Consider the following 22,377-nt stretch of genomic DNA (forward strand, 5'->3'; position numbering starts at 1 on the left):
GTGGTTGAAATCCACATTGATAAAACATGATTAGAAATTGTGCTCATATTATATCTGGCACAGATGGAATACAACCCAGTTGCTGAGAGAAGTAGGTTAGTGGTGTGGAAAGAAACACCAAATAGGGGCAGGAGACACTTGGTGGGTTAGTAGGTGGTTAGTAGTGGTGCTATTACCAGCTGTTCATAATGATTGGCACTAGTGCCACCAGGCAGTAGTCATTTACTTCTGAAGGTGTACAGTTTTTTGCCACAGGGATGATTGTGTCTGATTTGAAGCATGTGGGGACAGCAGACTAGATGAGTGAAGTTATAGGCTGCTGTTGTGAGTCAGGGCTATACAATAAAAAGGATAGTGGATAGATCACTGGCTATGGAACAGAAAACAAATAGGCAACAAAAAAAACAAAACTGGAAAATAACAGAAATATTCAGCAGGGTTGCAGAATCTGAGACAGAACCAGAGTCAACACTTACATCCACTTTGAGATTATGAAACATACCAGCTCCTGTCCGAGTGACGACCTGGATTTATGTCAATTTACCTACCGTCACAACAGGTCCTCAGTAGATGACATTTCATTGGCCCTTCACACAATCCTGGAATATCTGAACAGCAAAGATGTCATAAGGATGCTCCTTATTGATTACAGCTCAGCATTTAATACCATAATTTCCACAAAACTAATCAGCAAACTCCAAGACCTGTGCCTAAATACCTCCTTGTGAAATTGAATCCTGGATTTCTTCACTTGCAGATCTCAGTCAGTTCAAATTGGCAAGAACATTTCCATCAGCAAAGGTGCACCACAGGACTGTGTGCTTAGCCCCCTGCTCCACCCGCTTTACACCTATGACTGTATTAATAACTACAGCTCTAACACCATATACGAGTTTGCTGATGACAATACTGTTACAAGACCTTAAGATATAAGACACTACTGCAGAATTAGGCCATCTGGGCCATCAAGACAGCTCTGCCATTCAATCATGGATGATCCTTTTTTTTATAATCTCCTCCTCAACCTCAGTTCCCAGCCTTCTCGGAGACCTCTACCTCAGTGAGGCCAAACAGCAGCTCTCTGACACCTCCTCTTACTTACCCCTGGAACAGGACCCCACTAAAAAACATCAAACCATTGTCTCCAGTACCATCACTGCCCTTATCAACTCCGGAGACCTTCCATCCTCAGCCAAAAATCTCATAATTCCCACACACTGCACTGCTCACTTTTACCTCCTCCCCAAGATCCATAAGCCTGACTGTCCTGGTAGGCCCATAGTTTCGGCCTGCTCCTGTCCCACCGAACTTGCATATGCCTACCTCAACTCCATTTTGTCACCCATAGTTCAGTCCCTCCCTACCTACATCCGGGATACATCCCATGCCTTCCACCTCTTCAATAACTTCCAGTTCCCCGGTCCCAACCGCTTCATTTTCACAATGGATGTCCAATCCTTATATGTTTCAATCAAGAAGGCCTCAAAGCCCTCTGCTACTTTCTGGACAATAGACCTCGCCAGTTCCCCAACACCACCACACTCCTCAGTTTGGTGGAACTGGTACTCACACTTAATAACTTCTCTTTCGGCTCTTCCCACTTTCTTCAGACCAAGGGTGTAGCTATGGGCACTCGCATGGGCCCTAACTATGCCTGCCTCTTCGTGGATTATGTGGAACAGTCTATGCTCCAAATCTATACAGGTACTGCTCCCCAACTTTTCCTTCGATACATTGACAACTACATTGGTGCTGCTTCCTGCACCCATGCAGAGCTCGTCAATTTCATTGACTTTGCCTCTAACTTTCACCCAGCCCTTAAATTCACTTGGTCCATCTGGAGATAGGCTGTCCACTGACATCTTCTATAAACCCACTGACTCCCATAACTACCCCTTCCCACCCTGCCAAATGCAAGAATTCTATTCCCTATTCCCAGTTCCTCCATCTCCGCCGCATCTGCTCCAAGGATGAGGCTTTCCGTTCCAGGACATCCCAAATGTCTTCTTTCTTTAAGAATCGTGGTTTCCCTTCTGCCATCATCAATGATGCACTCAACCGCATCTCCTCCATTTCTCGCACTTCAGCCCTCACCCCATCCTCCCATCACCACAATACAGACCATGTCCCCCATGTCCTCACCTATCACCCCACCAGCCTCTGGATCCAACATATTATCCTCTGTAACTTCCGCCACCTTCAACAGAACTGCACCACTAAGGACATCTTTCCCTCTCTGCTTTTCGCAGGGATCCTTCCCTCCACGACTGCCTGGTCCACATGTCCCTCCCCACAGATCTTCCACCTGGCACTTATCCTTGCAAGCGTAAGTGCTACACCTGTCCCTACACCTCATCTCTTACCACCATTCAGGGCCCCAATCAGTCCTTCCAGGTTAGGCAACACTCCACTTGAGAGTCTGTTGGGGTCATCTATTGCATCCAGTGCTCCCAGTGCGGCCTCCTCTACATTGGTGAGACCTGACGCAGATTGGGGGACTGCTTCATCGAGCACCTACACAACGTCCGCCACAACAGACAGGATCTCCCAGTTGCCACTCACTTCAACTCTCCTTCACATTCCCATTTGGATATGTCCATACATGGCCTCCTCTACTGCCATGATGAGGTCAAACTTCGGTTGGAGGAACAACATCTCATATACCGTCTGGGTAGTCTCCAGTCCCTTGGTATGAACATCGAATTCTCCAACTTCTAGTAATTCCCTCCCTCTCCCTTCCCCCATCCCACCTTCACTCTGTCTCCTCTTCTTGTTGCCGATCACCTCTCATGACTCTACCTTCTTCTACTACCCATAGTGCTTTCCCCTTAAATTCCTTCTTCACCTCTCCTGCCTATCCCCTCCCCCACCCCTTGATCTTTCCTTTGATTGGTTTTCCACACTTCCCCCCACCTTCTTTATAGGGCTCCTGCCCCTTCCTTCTTTAGTCCTGATGAAGGGTCTCGACCCGAAACGTTGACTACTTCTTGACCCGAAACTGCTGCCCGACCTGCTGAGTTCATCCAGCTTCTTTGTACGTCTTCTCCCCATAATCTTTGATGCCATGTCCAATCAATCTCTGCCTTAAATACACCCAGTGACCTGGTCTCCAGAGCTGCCAGTGGCAACAAATTCCACAAATTCTTCACCCTTTGGCTAAAGAAATTTCTCCGCATCTGTTTTGAAACAGCTCTCCTCTATCCTGAGGCTGTGCCCACTTGTCCTAGACTCTCCCACCTTGGGAAACATCCTTTCCACATCTACTCAGTCTAAGCTTTTCATCATTCAAAAGGTTTCAATGAGATCCCTCCTCATCCTTCTGAGTTCCAGCGAGTACAGACCCAGAGTAATAAAACATTCCTCATCTGATAACTCTTTAATTCCTGGAATCATCCTTGTGAACCTTCTCTGGACCCTCTCCAATGCCATCACATCTTTTCTAAGATGAGGAGCCCAAAACTGTTCACAATACTCAAGGTGAGACCTCACCAGTGCCTTATAAAGCCTCAGTATCACATCCTTACTCTTGTATTCTAGACCTCTTGAAATTAAAACTAATATGGCATTTGCCTTCCTCACCACCGACTCACCCTGCAAATTAACCTTCATGGTGATCTGCACAAGGACTCCCAAGTCTCTTGCATCTCAGATTTTTCGATTTTCTCACCGTTTAGAAAACAGTCCACATATTTATTTCTTCTACCAATGTGCATGACCATGCATTTTCCAACACTGTATTTCACTTGGCACTTTCTTGCCCATTCTCCTAATTTGTCTAAGTCCTTCTGCATCCTACCTGTTTCCTCAACACTACCTGCCCCTCTACCTATCTTTGTATCATCTGCAAACTTGTCAACAAAGCGATCTATTCCATTATCTAAATAATTTACATTCAGCATAAAAAGAACTGGTCCCAACACCGACCCTGCTGAACACTCCTAGTCACTGGAAACCAACCAGAAAGGGATCCTTTTATTCCTTCTTGCTGCCTCTTACCAATCAACCAATGCTCTAACCATGTTAGTAACTTCCTTATAATAGCATGGGTTCTTAACTTGGTAAGCAGCCTCATGTGTGGCACATGAGATCTACTGAAAGTCTTCTGAAGGTCTTCTGAAAGTCCAAATATACAGCATATAACAACTACAGCACGGAAACAGGCCATCTCAGCCCTTCTAGTCTGTACTGAACACTTACTCTCACCTAGTCCCACCTACCTGCACTCAGCCCATAACCTTCCATTCCTTTTCTGTCTATATGCCTATCCAATTTTTTTTAAATGACAAAATTGAACCTGCCTCTACCACTTCCACTGGAAGTTCATTCCACACAGCTACCATTCTCTGAGTAAAGAAGTTCCTCTTTGTGTTACCCCTAAACTTTTGCCCCCAACTCTCAACTCATGTCCTCTTATTTGAATCTCCCCTACTCTCAATGGAAAAAGCCTATCCATGTCAACTCTATCCCAAACATCCACTAGATCCCCTTTATCTATCCTACTTGTAATCTCCTCAAAGAATTCCAACTAGTTTGTCAGGCAGGATTTTCCCTGAAGGAAACCATGCTGAATTTGTATTATCTTGTCCTGTGTCACCAAGTACTCCATCACCTCATCCTTAACAATAGACTCTTAACATCTTCCCAGCTACTGAAGTCAGCTAACTGGTCTATAATTTCTTTTCTGCTGCATTCCTCCTTTCTTAAAGAGTGGAGTGACATTTGCAATTTTCTAGTCCTCTGGCACCATGCCAGAATCCAAAGATTTTTGAAAGATCATTTCTAATGCCACCACAATCTCTGACACTACCACTTTCAGAACCCTAGGATGCGTTTCCTCTGGTCTGGGTGACTTACTTAAAAGTCTTTCAGCTTTTTGAGCACCTTCTCTCTTGTAACAGTAACTGCACCCACTTCCCTTCTGTCACACACTACAACATCAGGCATCTTCAGTGTGTCTTCCACAGTGAAGACTGACGCAAAATACTCATTTAGTTCATCAGCCATCTCCTTGTCCCCCGTTATTATTTCACATGCCTCATTTTCTAACATTCCTATATTCACTCTCGTCTCGCTTTTATTTTTACATACTTGAAAAAGCTTTTACTATCCACTTTAATATTATTTGCTAGCTTCCTTTCATATTTCACCTTTTTCCTTCTAATGATTTTTCAGTTGCCCTCTGTAGGTTTTTAAAAACTTCCCAATCCTCTATCTTCCCTCTAATTTTTGCTTTGTTGTATGCCCTCTCTTTTGCTTTTACAATAGCTTTAACTTCCCTTGTCAGCCACAATTGCACTATTCTACCTTTTTTCATTTTTGAAATACACATGTCCTGGACCTTCCTCATTTTTCCCAGAAACACATGTATTGTTGCTCTGCTGACAACCCTGCCAGCAGCTCCTTCCAATTTACTTTGGCCAACTCTTCTCTCATACCACTGTAACTTCCCTTACTCCACTGAAATACTGCTACATCAGACTTTACTTTCTCCCTATCAAATTTCAAATTGAACAGAATCCTACTGTGATCACTTGTTCTTAAGGGTTCTTTTACCTTAAGCTCCCTAATCACCTCCGGTTCATTACATAATACCCAATCCAGTATAGCTGTAACCCGTAGTAGGTTCAACAACAAACTGCTCTAAAAAGTCATCTCGTAGGCATTCAACAAATTTACTCTCTCGAGATCCATTACCAACCTGATTTTCCGAATCAACCTCCATGTTAAAATCTCCCATGACTACCATAACATTGCTCTTTTGACACACCTTTTCTATTTTCTGTTGTAAGGTGTGGTCCACCTCCCAGCAACTGTTGGGAGGCCTGCATATAACTGTCATCAATGTCCTTTTAGACTTGCAGTTTCTTAACTCAACCCACAAGGATTCAACTTCTTCCGATCCTATGTCACATCTTCCTACTGATTTGATGCCATTCTTTACCAGTAAAGCCGCACCTCCCCCTCTGCCTGCCTTCCTATCCCTCCAATAAAGCAAGTAACCTTGGACATTCAGTTCCCAACTACAACCATCCTTCAGCCACAATTCAGTGATGGCCACAACATCACACCTGGCAATCTGTAATATTGCAACAAGATCATCCACCTTATTTCTCATACTACATGCATTTAGATACAACACCTTGAGTACCATATTTGCTGTCCTTTCTAACTCTGCATCTCTAATGATTTGATACTCAGCCTGTTGGCCGCAACTAAGTCCCATCACCTGCCTGCCCTTCCGGATAGTCTGACTGCACACTATCTTTACTTTTTCACCATCTGTCCTTTCCTGAGTCCCTTCACTCCAGTTCCCACCCCCCTGCCAAGTTAGTTTAAACCCTCCCCAACAGCTCTAACAAACCTGCCCATGAGAATATTGGTCCTCCTCAGGTTCAGGTGCAACCCGTCACTTTTGAACTGGTCATACCTCCCCCAGAAGAGATCCCAATGATCCAAATACCAGAAGTCCTACCCCCTGCATCAGCTTCTAAGCCACACATTTATCTGCCAAATCATCCTGTTTCTACCCTCACTGGCGCATGGCACAGGTAGCAATTCAGAAATTACTACCTGAGAGGTCCTGCTTCTCAGCTTTCCACTTCTGAAAATTCTCTTTTCAGAACCTCATTGCCTTTCCTTCCTATGTCATTGGTACCAGTATGCACAAAGACAATTGGCTGCTCCCCCTCCCTCTCTAAAATGTTGTGGACGCAATCTGAGACATCCCTGATCCTGGCACCTGGAAGGCATCCAGGGTGTTTCGTTCTCGTCCACAGACTGTCTGTTCCCCTCACTATCAAGTCCCCTATCACTACCACTCCCTTCTTTACTCTCTTTCTCTTTTGCACCATGGACTCACACTCAGTGCCTGTAACCTGGTTGCCATGGCATTCTCCTGGCAGGTCATCTCCACAAAAGTATCAAAAGCGGTATACTTGTTTTTGAAGGAAATGGCCACAGGGGTGCTCTGCTCTAACTGCCTACTTCCATTTTCTCCTGATGGTCACCCAGCTACTCGCTTCCTGCAACTTCGGGGGGTGACTACTTCCCTGTAACGTTCATCAATTATATCCTCACTCTCCTGTACAAGCCGAAAGTCATCCAGTTGCTGCTCCAGATCCCTAACGCAGTCTTCAAGGAGCTGCAGCTGGATGCAGTTCACGTAGATGTAGTTCCCTGGTGGACTCTGGGTCTCTCAGTTCTCCAATATCTGGCACAAAGAGCACACCACAGCCATTTAAATGGTACAGTAAGAGAGGAAAACAGTCCAAAAAGGAAACCTTATGGGCCATATCAGCATACAGGAGGAAGATTGAAAATGTGGCAGAGTGGTGCAGTAACAACAACCTCTCACTCAGCATCAGCAAGACAAGGAATTCATTGTAGACTTCAAGAGAAGGAAACCAGAGGTCCACGAGCCAGTTCTCATCAGAAGATCAGAGGTGGAGAGGGTCAGTAACTTTAAATTTCTGGGTGTTACTATTTCAGAGGACCTGTCCTGGACCCATCATGTAAATGTAATTGCATAGAAAGCATGCCAACACCTCTGCTTAGGCATCTGTGGAAATTTGGCATGATATCTAAAACTTTAACGAACTTCTATAGATGTGTAGTAGAGAGTATATTGACTGACTGCATCATGGCCAAATATTGTTCCCTATTGTTCCCTTATTCAGGAAAGGGAGTAGATATAGCCCAGGAAATTATAGACCAGTGAGTCTTACTTCAGTGGTTGGTAAATTGATAGAGAAGATCCAGAGAGGCAGGATTTATGAACATTTGGAGAGGCATAATATGATCATCATGGCTTTGTCAAATGCAGGTCGTGCCTTAAGAGCCTGATTGAATTTTTTTGACGACGTGACTGAACACATTGATGAAGATAGAGCTGTGGATATAGTGCACATGGATTTCAGCAAGGCATTTGATAAGATACCCCATGCAAGGCTTATTGGGAAAGTAAGAAGGCATGGGATCCAAGGGGACATTGCTTTGTGGATCCAGAACTGGCTTGCCCACAGAAGGCAAAGAGTGGTTGTAAACGGGTCATATTCTGCCTGGAGGTCGGTCACCAGTAGTGTGCCTCAGGGATCTGTTCTGGGACCCCTTCTCGTCATAATTTTTATAAATGACCTGGATGAGGAAGTGGAGGGATGGCACAAAGGTTGGTTAGTGAGGAGGATTGTCAGAGGTTACAGCAGGACATTGAAAGGATACAAGAGCAAATCAACAACAGAATGGTTTAACAAGAAGAAAATCTGTGTTCTGGAATGGCCAAGTCAAAGTCCTGACCTTAATCCTATAGAAATTTTGTGGAAGGACCTGAAGCAAGCAGTTCATGTAAGGAAGCCCACCAACACTCAGAGTTGAAACAGTTTTGTAAGGAGGAATGGCCTAAAATTCTTCCAAGCCAATATGCAGGATTGATTAACGGTTACTGAAATGTTTGGTTGACGTTGTTGCTGTACAAGGGGGTATTACCAGTTACTTAAACCAAAGGTTCACATACATTTTCTAACAAATACATGTAATATTGGATCATTTTTCCTCAATAAATAAACGTGCATAATGTTTTTGTGTTATTTATTTAATTCAGTTCTCTTTATCTAGTTTTAAGACTTGCATGAAGATCTGACCACAGCTTAGGTCATATTTATGCAGAAATAAGAGAAAATTCTGCAGGGTTCACTAAGTTTGTAGCACCACTGTATGTACCCAAAAAAAGGACAGGAAGGGATTGTTCCATAGGGACAATTTGGACCAATGCAAGTTTTCATAGCTACATTTTTAATTTTCAGAAAGCGAGTGAAATTAAAGCACTTGTCTGATGTGAAAGCAAGTTCAGCTAGCTGAAGAAGACAATGGTAGGGGGGTCCACTGGTCCTCTGTTCATTGAAGCAGATTTCGGGCCATCCTGATGTAGGGTGGAGGAGGAGAGAGACTGTCTATTCGTACTGAACTGAGCTGGGTCCAGGAAACTGCAAACCATCAAAGCAGTGGAGGGCATTAAGAGGGCAGCTGAAGATGGCTGCCCACATAATGATGGAACAATTCCCACATTGCCTGCATTCTTTTTTCGTGTGTGGACTTCAGTCTGAAGTCAGAAGACAGGTATTAAAAAAGAATTCACATCATATAACTAAATCTTCCTCTCACATGGAAATGAGGACACAGTAGACAGGTTTTGATCAGTAACTGCAGTTAAAAAGGCAGTACCTGTATTTCTGTCAGCACTTCTGGAAAAGCATAGCTACTTTAAGCGTTGCTCCTTATTGAGAAGAATGCTAGAAAATCTTTGCCTCCTTCTATTCAGTCTTTCAATAGACTGCCCTACACTTCCTTTCTCCCTATCACACTGAAGACCAACAGTCAAAGGTCTCCATGTCTGGGAACAACAGTATTTGCATGAAAACAAAAATATTGGCTACAATTCTTACATTTGCCACACCTCATTTCAGAATAAGAATCAGATTTAATATCACTGGCAGACATCATGAGATTTGTTGCTTTGTGGCAGCCAGTGCAAAACAGTGAGGTAGTGCACATGATGGGTTCATTGTCCATTCAGAAATCTGATGGCGGAGGAGTAGAAGCTGTTCTTTATATACTGAGTGTGTGTCTTCACACTCCTGTACCTCCTCCTTGATTGCAACGAGAAGAGGGCATGTCCTGGGTAATGGATGCCACCTTTCTGAGGAATCACTTTTTGAACAAGTCCTCAATGCTGGGGAGGTGAGTGCCCATTATGGAGCTGGCTGACGTTGTGACTTCTGACAGTTTTCTCAACCCTGTGCAGTGTCCCTTACAAAATGTACATTATAATTAGTAAACTATGATAGGGTCTATAAACAAGCCCTTCTTCTGCATAACTAGCACTGCTTAAAATGTATTTCCAACAAACCTCCAATCAATTAATTACTCAATTATGAAGCAGGCTTCCTGATGTTAAATGCCAAGTTTTACCATCACAGTTGAAAAAGCAATAGCTCTGATATTGAGGTCAACATTGGCAATATCACATCAAATTAGCAATCAGAATATCCTCCACGCAGATGTCACCTCACACCAGATCAGAGTAGAATTACGCTATCTGGCCCATTGAGTCTGTTCCTCCATTCTATCATGGCTGATCCTTTTTGATCCCTCCCTGTCCTTCTCCCTGCAATCTTTGATGCTGTGTCCAAACAAGAACCTATCAGGCTCTGCCTTGAATATACCCAACGACCTAGCCTCCACATCTGCCTGTGGTAATAAACCACATTTTTTACATTTCTGTTTTAATGTTGAGGCGAATGTTGTCCCCTTGTTCAAAAAAGGTAGTAGGGATAGTCCAGATAATTATAGACCAGTGAGCCTTGAGTCTGTGGTGGGAAAGCTGTTGGAAAAGATCCTTAGAGATAGAATCTATGGGCATTTAGAGAATCATGGTCTGAACAGGGACAGTCAGCTTGGCTTTGTGAAGGGCAGATCATGTCTAACAAGCCTGATAGAGTTCTTTGAGGAGATGACCAGGCATATAGATGAGGGCAGTGCAGTGGATGTGATTTGACAAAGTACCACACAGTAGGTTTATTCATAAAGTCAGAAGGCATGGGATCCAGTGAAGTTCGGCCAGGTGGATTCAGAATTGGCTTGCCTGCAGAAAGCAGAGGGTCGTAGTGGAGGGAGCACATTTGGATTGGAGCGTTGTGACTAGTGGTGTCCCACAAGGATCGGTTATGGGACCTCTACATGATTTCTATTAATGACCTGGATATGGGGTTAGAAGGGTGGGTTAGCAAGTTTGCAGATGACACAAAGGTTGGTGGTGTTGTGGATAGTGAAGAGGGTTGTTGAAGATTGCAGAGAGACATTGATAGGATGCAGAAATGGGCTAAGAAGTGGCAAATGGAGTTCAACCCAAAGAAGTGTGAGGTTGTAATGTGAGGTGGTACACTTTGGAAGGACAAACTCCAAGGTAGAGTACAAAGTAAATGGCAGGATACTTGGGAGTGTGGAGGAGCAGAGGGATCTGGGGGTACATGTCCACTGATCCCTGAAAGTTGCCTCACTGGTAGATAGGGTAGTTAAGAAAGCTTATGGGGTGGGTGTTAGCTTTCATAAGTTGAGGGATAGAGTTTAAGAGACGTGATGTAATGATGCAGCTCTATAAAACTCTGGTTAGGGCACATTTGGAGTACTGTGTCCAGTTCTGGTCGCCTCACTATAGAAAGGATGTAGAAGCACTGGAAAGGGTACAGAGGAGATTTACCAGGATGCTGCCTGGTTTAGAGAGTGTGCATTATGATCAGAGATTAAGGGAGCTAGGGCTTTACTCTCTGGAGAGGAGAATGATGAGAGGAGACATGATAGAGGTATACAAGATATTAAGAGGAACAGATAGAGTGGACAGCCAGCACCTCTTCCCCAGGGCACCACTGCTCAATACAAGAGGACATGGCTTTAAGGTAAGGGGAGGAAAGTTCAAAGGGCATATTAGAGGAAGGTTTTTTACTCAGAGAGTGGTTGGTGCACAGAACGCACTGCCTGAGTCACTGGTGGAGGCAGATACACTAGTGAAATTTAAGAGACTACTTGACAAGTATATGGAGGAATTTAAGGTGGGGGGATAAAAAGGAGGCAGGGTTTAAGGGTTGGCACAACACTGTGGGCCAAATGGCCTGTACTGTGCTGTATTGTTCCTTGTTCTTTAAATGGACACCCCTCTATCCTGAGGTTGTATCCTCGAGTCCCAGACTCTCCCACCATGGGAAATATCTTTTCCACATCTATTCTGTCTAGGGTATTTTGTGTCAGCCTTCGCTGCGGAAGTCACCAGCAGCATGCCAGAAATTTGAGAATGTCAAGGGGCAGAAGATAGTGTAGTTGCTATTACTAAGGAGAAGTGCTTGGGAAGCAGTTAAATCACCTGAACCAGATTGACTACAATCCAGGGGTCTGAAAGTGGCAGTTGAAGAGATTATGGAGGCATTAGTAGTGATCTTTCAATACTCATGAGATTCTGTACGGTTCCAGAGGACTGTAAAAATTGCAAATGTCATTCCACTCTCAAAAGAAGGGAAATTATAGGCCAGTTAGCCTGACATCAGTCATTAGCAAGATTTTAATTCATTATTTAGAATGAGGTTTCAGGATATTTGGAGGCACAGGAAAAAGTAGGTGGAAGTCAGCACAGTTTCCTTAAGGAGAGCTCTTGCCTGACAAATCTGTTGGAATTCTTTAAAGAAATAACAGGTAGGATAGACACAAGACAGTCAGTGGATGTTGATTTCTTGGATTTTCAGAAAGCCCTTGACAAGTTGTCACACATGAAGATGCTGAAGAGGAGCCCATGTATTACAGGAAAATGCTAGAATGGACGGAAGATTGACAGACTGACAGAAAGGAAACAGAAGGAAAAAAGGGGGTGTTTTTGGTTGGCTGCTGGTGACCAGTCATGTTCCGAGTGGATTGGTGTTCGGTCTGCTACTTTTCATACTAAGCGTTAAAGATCTGGATGACAGAATTAATGGCATCAAGGCAAGTTGGCTGATGGTAAAGTTAGGTGGAAGGGCAGGTAGTTTTGAGGATGTCTGTAATCTGAAGGCCATGTACAGATTGGGAAAATGGGACAAGAACTGGCTAATGACATACAGTGTATGGAAATGTATCATCATGTAATTTGGTAGAATGAATAAAGTCACGGACTATTTTCTAAACAGGAAGAAAAATCAAAAAATCAGTCATGCAAAGTGACCTGGGAGTCCTAGTGCAGGATTCCATAATTAGTAATTTGCAGGTTGAGACAGCAGTAAGGAAGGCAAATTCATTTAGCATTGATTTCAAGAGAACAAGAATATAAGAGCAAGGACGTGATGCTGAGACTTTATAAAGCATTGGTCAGACCACATTTGGAGTACTTGAGCAGATTAGTACCTGTATCCAAGAAAGGATGTGCTGGCATTGGAGGGGGTCAAGAGGAGGCTTAGGAGAATCATCCTGGGAATGAAAGAGTTTATATATGAGTAGTTATATAGCTCTGCGTCTCTTCTCACTGGAGTTTTGAAGAATGGGGGGGGGGGGGGATTTCATTGAAACCTATTTAATATTGTAGGTCCTAAATAGAGTGCAGGTGAAGAGAATGTTTCAAGGTCTAGGACCAGAGGGCACAGCCTAAAAATAGAAGCATATCCCTTTAGAACAGAGATGAGGACGAATTTGCTGGAATTCATTGTCACTGTAAGTTGTTGATGAGTTTTTGATCAGTCAGGACATCAATGGAAATATAAATCAGTCGTGATGGAATGGCGGAGCAAATTTGATTGACAGAATGCCCCAATTCTGTTCCTTCGTCTTATGGTCAAGATTCAGAACTGAAGTGATTTTTGGGGCCAAAGTTTTGATGGAAGATAGTGGATCTGACATGTTTCATCTTATACGATATACCTTCACTGTATTTTCAAAAGTCCTTGGCTTTAACTGATTACATTGTTTTACAAGGTTACTTCAGATATAATTTTATGCTTCATTTCTCCTTTGTCTAATAAAACAAAATCCAAGAATGAATTACTAGGTATTGGTATCTCCAGGGTTCCTTTATCGTCAGTGGACTGCAATCATCACATTGCACCCATGCAGAGCATGTTAAATTCAAAAGGAAGTGACTATTAACACAGGAGGTTTTGCAGATGTTTGAACTCCAAAGTAACACACAAAACATTTTCTCTAACTTCAAATAATTTCTTCCCCCTCCCCTCCCCTCCTCTCTTTATTTCCCATTCCGGCTCTTCTCTTTTTCTCACTTGCCTCATCCTCATGTCACCTCCCTGTGTCCCTCCTCCTTCCCCTTCTGCCAAGATCTACTCTTCTCTCTTTTCAGAATCCTTCATCTTTTCCACCTATTACCTCGTAGCTTCTCACTTCATTCCCTTCACCTCACGCTCACCTACCTTCCCCCTCATCTATCACCTTCTATCTTGTAGTTCTTTCCCTTTCACCCAACCTTCTTATTCTGGCTTTGTTACCCTTCCTTTTGCATCCTAATTAAGTGTCTAAGCCTGAATTGGCAAAAATGTCTACACATTTTTGTTGAGGATTACAAGAAAGTCTCATCTTACCTCAATAATACAGGGATGTCTCATACTCAGCACCGCCATATTTTATCATCCAATTAATTGGATTTTGATCAACAAGGCAAACTTCTTGCTTTTTCCAATGGATTTAAGCAAATTTGCAAATTGTTGCTTCCCCCATCCATCCAAAATAACCTTCAGATATGAGAGGTGCAAGAACAATTTGCTTTTGCAAGAATCGTCTGCTCTTGAACAGGAAGAAAATCAAATTCAAAGCAAATACTTCAGATTCGACCTTCAAATTTATGAACTGACACTGTTAGAAAATAATCCATTTGTTAATTGCAAATAGCAGTATTATCTTGCATTAACTTGCAACTGTTGAACAGTTAGGATCCATATAGAGATACATATAAAATAATGGTGCAGGGAGGGAAGGGGAAGTAAGAGTTGAAAATACAGACATTTCCTGCAACCACCCCCACCCTTCAGAAACAGCAATCCTGAAAGAAACCAGAAGCAAGCACAACAGCTTTCTCACCCATTTGTGCACTCAATACATCAGTTCGTACTGCATTTTTGGCACAGGAAGACAAGAAACTCTGATCCAATATTTTTACAATTATTATATTGCAAATTTTATCTCTTGGTGAGACACATACTGACCAAACGCAACATCCTGGGATTTGACTTCAGCATTTACAGCTGCTTAAGAAAATACTTACAACAGAAAAGGAATTGCTTAAATCTTTGTGATTAAAAAGAACATGGTATTTATATTTTAGAAAGGAATGTGTGGGAGAGGATAATGAAGATCTCAGGACCAAAGGACAAAGAACAGCACGAGCTTGGCTGTTAAATACTCACTGCATCATCTGCACCTCTATTTTCTTGGATTCAATGACATATCCTTAGTAATATTACTAATGTTGCAGTTAAAGACTAATAGCAGTTAAAGAGTAATTTCATGTACTCTACTGATAAAGAAAACTAAAATTAAATACTTGGAAAATCTCATTAAAATGATTCACTGCTTCCTGAAATTTTCTATTTCCATCACATCTCACCGACACATGTTCCATCATCTACTTTTCTCCACCAGTGAGGTCACTGACTCCAAGAAATCCCTCACTACACCACAGTTGGTCTGAAGAAGCTCTAACCCAAAACTAATTACAGCAATCATAAAGAGCCTACTTGCCTATGTGCCTATGTGGGGGCACTAACTCTTCTCCCCAATTGCAAACATTCATACTAATTTCTCTTCTCAGGGCCTTGATTCAGCCATAGGGAGGATAGGGAGGAATTGTTGCCCTTGACACAAAGGCAGCATTACAATGAATGGAGACGAAAACAGAAAACCAAAGTTGAACTGGGAAACCAATGCACTAACCAAAGTCAGGTAAGATGCAGGAAAAGTGTGGGAAAGAAGTAAAAGTTCTAAGCATTATGACAGCAATTCTCTATGGGTCTTCAATCCAACAATATTCATAGAAACATAGAAAATCTACAGCACAGTACAGGCCCTTCAGCCCACAAAGTTGTGCCAAACATGTCCCTACTTTAGAAATTACTTGCCAAACCTATGGCCCTCTATTTTACTAAGCTCCATGTACCTATCTAAAAGCCTCTTAAAAGACCCTATCGTATCCACCTCTACCACCATTGCCAGAAGCCCATTCCATGCACTCATCACTCTCTGAGTAAAAAAAACTTACCCTTAACATCTCCTCTGTACCTACTCCCCAGCACCTTAAACCTGTGTCCTCTTGTGGCAACCATTTCAGCCCTGGGAAAAAAGCCTCTGACTAACCACTCAATCAATGCCTCTCATCATCTCATAAACCTCTATCAGGTCAACTCTCATCCTCCGTCGCTCCAAGGAGAAAAGTCCGAGTTCATTCAACCTATTCTCATAAGATATGCTCCCCAATCCAGGCAACATCCTTGGAAATCTCCTCTGCATCCTTTCTATGGCTTCCACATCCTTCCTGTAGTGAGGCGACCAGAACTGAGCACAATACTCTAAGTGGAGTCTGACTAGGGTCCTATATAGCTGCAGCATTACCTCTCAGCTCCTAAATTCAATTCCACGATTGATGAAGGCCAATACACCATATGCCTTCTTAACCACAGAGTCAGCCTGCACAGCTGCTTTGAGCGTCCTATGGACTCGGACCCCAAGATTCCTCTGATCCTCCCCACTGCCAAGAGTCTTACCATTAATACTATATTCTGCCATCATATTTGACCTACCAAAATGAACTACTTCACATTTACCTGGGTTGAACTCCATCTGCCACTTCTCAGCCCAGTTTTGCATCCTATCTATGTCCCACTGTAACTTCTGTCAGCCTTCCACACTATCCACAACACTTCCAAACTTTGTGTCAACAGCAAACTTACTAACCCATCCCTCCACTTCCTCAACCAGGACATTTATAAAAATCACGAAGAGTAAGCGTCCCAGAACAGATCCCTGAGGCACACCACTGGTGACTGACCTCCATGCAGAATATGACCCCTCCACAACCACTCTTCGCCTTCTGTGGGCAAGCCAGTTCTAGATCCACAAAGCAATGTCCCCTTGGATCCCATGCCTCTTTATTTTCTCAATAAGCCTTGCATGGGGTACCTTATCAAATGCCTTGCTGAAATCCATATACACTACATCTACTGCTCTTCCTTCATCAATGTGTTTAGTCACATCCTCAAAAAATTCAATCAGGCTCATAAGGCACGACCTGCCCTTGACAAAGCCATGCTGACTACTCCTAAACATATTATACCTCTCCAAATATTCATAAATCCTGCTGCTCAGGATCTTCTCCATCAACTTACCAACCACTGAGGTGAGGCTCACTGGTCTATAATTTCCTGGGCTATCTCTGCTCCCTTTCTTCAATAAAGGAACAACATTCGCAACCCTCCAACCTCCGGAACCTCTCCCGTCCCCATTGATGATATAAAGATCATTGCCAGAGGCTCAGAAATCTCCTCCCTCGCCTCCCACAGTAGCCTGAGGTACATCTCATCCGGTCCCAGCGATTTATTCAGCTGCTTTACTAAATGGTCTTTTCCTGCTATTCAGTGGGATTCCAAAGAAATCAGCAGCACTCAAAACTAGGTCTGACAATAAAGCAGACAGTGTCAACACAGAACATGATCGAAAGGTCACGCAGATGTAGTGACGAGTGGCAGTTAACAGAAGGAGCAAGGTCAGGATTAATCTAATATTGCCCTGTAAAATAGCAAAAGTGATAGGCTGCCCCAGAGAACAATTAAGGTTCAGGCACAATATTAAAAAAATGAAGTTACCTGTGTACCAAAATAGACAGGGTGGGTCAGAAAGACTCAAGTAAGCCAACTGGATTTTCACAACATCATTTTTAAAAACTGACAACAGATGAAAATGCCTTGCCTTTCCTTTAACAACCCGAATTTAAATTCTCAAGTTCACCAGTACAGCAGTCTGGAGCTGCATTGATGGAAACTAGGGCAAGAATAAAGCAAGCATTCTTAAAACAATCGGTCAGACAGATGTGGACTTGCATTAATTAGGATGGATAAGGATTATAATTAAGGAACAGACAAGCTCTAAAAAGCTCTAGGGAAAGGATTCAATATCATAAATCAGTTATTGACAACACTTGCAAGCACCGACGACTCTCAGCAAAGCGGCCCACCTTACGGCTATTGAAATATTTGTTTTTAAAATCATATCCTACAATGACTCACCATTGACATCTGTTCCCGGAGCAGAGGCTTTTCCTCTGTCATTCGGATCTCTTGCAGGCCAGCCATTTCCAATCGGTGCCAGTCAAATCCTGCAACAACAGAGCAACATTACCAGACACAAACTAGGATACTTGCTGATTATTTAGCAAGGCCCCTTCCTTTTTGAAAATCAACAGAGAATCAGGATCCCTACAAGACTAACCCTTTAAAATGTGGTGCTTTCCCATACTTCTCACTTGTGAATGAATTGCAGAATTCTTAAGGAGAAAGAGGAAGCTAGGGAACAGTTTCTCCACGACTCCAACTCTGGAGTGCCTGCCCAGTTAACCAATAGGTGGAACCTGCAGTGTGTTACAGCGACAGGGCAGCTAGACTGATACACTGTCCATGCCTTAAAGGGGAAAATCATCCCAAGATTAAGGCAAATAACATTTAAAGGGGAGGTCAACACTTCATGTCAGAATGATTTACATGGCAAGTTAATTCATACTGCCCATTTGATTTTAAAGGAAAAATATGATACACCATTCTACTATTGCAAAAGAAAACTCAATTCCAAAACTGCATTCTGAGAGTGAGCAAGCATTAGAACAAGGTCTGTTTGAATGGGAAACAGCTTCTTCCCCCAAGTCACAAGACTACTGAACCCCCTGCCATGACCCAGTTCTCATCACGTATGAAGCACCACTTACTTTTTATACTTGTGAAGTAAATGCACTTTATGTTAATGGTCGATCATCTGGAATATATGTTTATTATCTTTTAAAGCATTTGTGGTAATATTAGCTTGTATGTTGTTGTCAGAGTTATATGTGCTGCGTTGTGCACTCTGGTCTGGGAAGAATGTTGTTTCATTTGGCAGAATACATATATACCATTGAGTAACAATTAATTTGAACTTGAACTATTTGTGGGCCTATAGACACCATCTTTAGAGTTTTCAAGTCAACTAAGAGGGCATCCACACTTACAAGCATTTACATCCTTCTGGTAGTGAAAACAAGACTTTAGTATAAAAGAAAATCCAAGCAACACACACACAAAATGCTGGAGGAACTCAGCAGGCTTAGCAGCACCTATAGAGAAAGCACAGTCAACATTTTGGGCCAAGACTCAGTCCTGCTGAAGGGTTTCAGCCCAAAACGTCAACTGTACTTTTGTTTCCATAGATGCTGCCTGGCCTGAGTTCCTCCAGCATTTTGTGTGTATTGCTGAGTTTTCCAGCATCTGCAGATTTTCTCTTGTAGGTGACTGGTAAAACTGGGAGAAGGGGGAGGGATGAAGTAAAGAAACTGATAGTTGAAAGAAATGAGAGGTTGGAGGCGGAATCTGACAGGAGTGGGAAGATGACCATGGAAGAAAGGGAAGGAGGAGGAGCACCAGGTAATGGACAGGTAAGGTGAAGGAGAGAAATGGGAATAGGAATGGTGAAAGGGCTGAGGGGCAATTACCAAAAGTTTTAGAAATCAATGTTCATGCCAACAGGTTGGAGGCTACCCAGATGGAATACAAGGTGTTGCTCCACCAACCTGAATGTGAGTAACCAACCCAGTAGAGGAGGCCTTGGACTGATGTGTTGGAAAGGGAATGGGAAGTAGAGTTGAAGTGGGTGGGCCACTGGGAGATCCAATATTTTCTGGCGCTCAGCAAAACGATCTCCCAATCACGTCAGGTCTCACCAATATACAGGAGACCACACCGGGAGCACTGGATACAGTAGATGACCCCAGCAGACTCACAGGTGAAATGCTGCCTCACCTGGAAGGACAGCTTGGGGCCCTGAATGGTCGCGAAGGAGGAAGTGTAGGGGTGGGTATGGTATTTGTTCTGCTTGCAAGGTTAAGTACCAGGAAGGAGATCAGTGGGGCAGGATGAATGTTCATCAGAGTCACATGTGGAGTGATCCCAGTGGAAAGTGGGAAGTGGGGGCAGGCGTTTGGTGATGGAATCCCATTGGAGATAGCAAAAGTTATGGAAAATTAGTGTAAAATCAATTTTATACACACAGTTGAAGGAGGAACTTTTATCTTACAGTTCATATGGAGGAAGTAATACTGTCAGAAAATGAATTTGATGTAAACAAATACCAAGCTGTTCTATTTTCAGTTTAACACACTGGTGCATTGTGGAATTAATCATACCTGAAGTACAATGAAATCTACCATTAGTAGAATGTTTTACTTCCAGTGACTTGGAAGATTTAGTGAGTATGGGATAGAAAGTGTACAAGTAATTCACATCAAAGTGGCAAAGCAGTGGAGGAGTTTTATGTGTCACCAAAATTATATGGGAACAAATTAAAGAGCATTTTTACACCTTAGTAAATGCATCAATGTGCTGCTGACGAACTGAATGATGTGTGAACCATCACCATAGCAACAGCTAACTTTCACTGGCCTGAAAGTGGTCTTGTAAATTGAGTTTGTGTTTTTCTCCCCACTCATTTTGTGAATGCTCCTCTTAAGAGCTCTCGTCAATTTGCTTCCTCAGTTTGGAGGATTGAAAAGAAAGTCAAGATTTAACCGTAGCTACATGCCTGACCTGCTTACTTGACTCAAGATTCAGTTATGATCAAAGAATGTATGAATTATACAACCTTGAGATTTGCTTGCTCACAGGTAGCCACAAGGCAAGAAACCCGGAAAAACACAATTAAAGGAAAAAAAGGCTAAAAATAAAAGACCAACACTTGATGTGCAAGAGAAAGAGAAAAAAAATTCAAAATCATGCAAACATTTGATGTGAACAACAGCAACTACATTCCGAAGCAAAACTGATTGCTCAGATCCAAGCCCCAGAGCAACCCAGATAAACACTTTAGAGTTTCCACTGCAAGAGGCTAGATGTTGGTATAACCATTCCAGACATAACAATCCACCCAGGGAATTATGCAATATCAACAAGAGGGGTAGATATCAGTTGGAATAACGTAGAGCCACACATTGCAAGCACGAAGCTTAGAAACGGAGATCTGACAGGAGCCAACAGAAGGCGCCGCAAAAATTAAGCCACTTGTTTCAAGTCAAAGAGAAGGGTGTCATTGGAGAACTCTTTCTCATCTCCCAGTGACTAGTTTCAGGACACTAGCTGCAGTACAGCTTGAGAATGAGTGAACTATGTTGTTCTCCACAGTGATCTCTCACTCACCAGTTACTCCAGAGGTTCTTTCATTGCTTATTTAGGTAAATGTTCAGGAAAAAGCATTCTGGACTTCGAGACCAGTATTATTACGGTTCTGCTTTGCAAAAAATGTAATCAGTAAGGTGCAATGACTAACTGAGCAGTTTAACCTCCCTCATGGTATTCTGTGCATAAACAAACCAGATCAGGTTCAACACACTAAGGAACGCCTCCTTTAAAGCTGAACAAATCACACCATCTTTAAAGGTATTTCTATTTGAATTTTTTGCCTTTCCAACACATTCATCCCCAAATACACCATCATCACATCAATCCTTAAGTCTAACAGTTAAGTCAAGAAGTTGAAGCTCAACAATATATACCAACGCAAAATATCAGTGATATTCTGTATCTCTTGATTCAGTAGTAACTCAATGCATTTGTTTGAATAGGGAAATAAAACACTTCTCAGTGGAAATGTCAAACTCAAAGTTTATCCCAGAGTGCACAACCTTTAATGGCTACGCACAAATCTTTGCTCAAATAACAAAAATTTGGAGAAAAACGGCAAGCAAGCCCCACCTCACTGAAAAAACAGTAAAAACACAAAGAGTTAAAGTCTTTGTGAATACATGAATTTATCATGCAGTTTATATTTCAATGTCAAGATGCTGGGAAAATAGTGGCAAGAAGTCAGTGAACAATGTCTTATGGTCTAACATTCTATTTCTGATTGATAAGTTGGTGAACAATTTTTATCGGCCTGGTTATTTATCAAGTCCCACAAATTTTATGACACTTAATCATCCCTCTGTATACTAATTCAAATCTTACAGCTTTCACAACAAGTGCCATAGCGGCATACAGCACGAAAATGGGCCCTTTGGCTGTCCATGTCCATGCTGGCATTTTTATGAGTTACAGGACGGAATAGGTTCTCTTAGCCCTTCAAGCTGCACTGTCCAGCTATCACCCGATTTAATCCCACAGGACAGCCAATTAACCTACCAACTGGACTGTGGGAGGAAACAGCAGCACTCACCACTCCTGCGGTCTCAGGTAGAACATACAAACTCCTTACAGGCAACAGCAGATATTAAACCCGGGTTGTTAGTACTGTAAAGTGCTGCGTTAACCACTAAACTACCATGTCCGACAATAATCCTTCCTCACCTGCATTAGGTTCATATCCTGCTATACCTTGTCTAGTTAAGTGTCTGATTGTATGTGTCTTAAAGGATTTTATCCACTTTCACCATACCTACTGCTTCAGCAGTCTGAGGTACACACCTGCTTCAAGTCGGCTTCAATTGCACCTATGTCTAAGAAGAACATGCTAATCTGTCTTAACAGCTATCATCCAGTAGCACTTACATCCACTATGATGAAGTGTTTTGAAAGGTTGGTGATGAAACACATCAACTCCTGTCCAAGAAGTGAATTGGATCCACTCCAATTTACCTACCAT

The 22,377-nt window shown here is 42.7% G+C and overlaps 1 protein-coding gene across 6 annotated transcripts in view; it reads right to left on the reverse strand.

The window, feature by feature from the left end:
- ndrg4 (NDRG family member 4) overlaps window positions 1–22,377 on the reverse strand; it is a 224,321-nt gene that overhangs the window by 178,352 nt on the left and 23,592 nt on the right. For 3 of the 6 annotated variants that reach the window (XM_059992564.1, XM_059992563.1, XM_059992560.1), the window contains exon 2: window positions 17,790–17,878. In XM_059992564.1, the coding sequence (XP_059848547.1) occupies window positions 17,790–17,855 (66 nt within the window). In that variant the 5' untranslated portion in view covers window positions 17,856–17,878. Of the gene's footprint in view, window positions 1–17,789; window positions 17,879–17,991; window positions 18,123–20,936; window positions 20,957–22,377 lie in introns of those variants that run through there. The other 3 variants (XM_059992561.1, XM_059992562.1, XM_059992566.1) reach the window with 2 other exon arrangements.

Source organism: Hypanus sabinus, chromosome 17 (assembly GCF_030144855.1).
Source record: "Hypanus sabinus isolate sHypSab1 chromosome 17, sHypSab1.hap1, whole genome shotgun sequence".
Taxonomy (NCBI): Eukaryota; Metazoa; Chordata; class Chondrichthyes; order Myliobatiformes; family Dasyatidae; genus Hypanus; species Hypanus sabinus.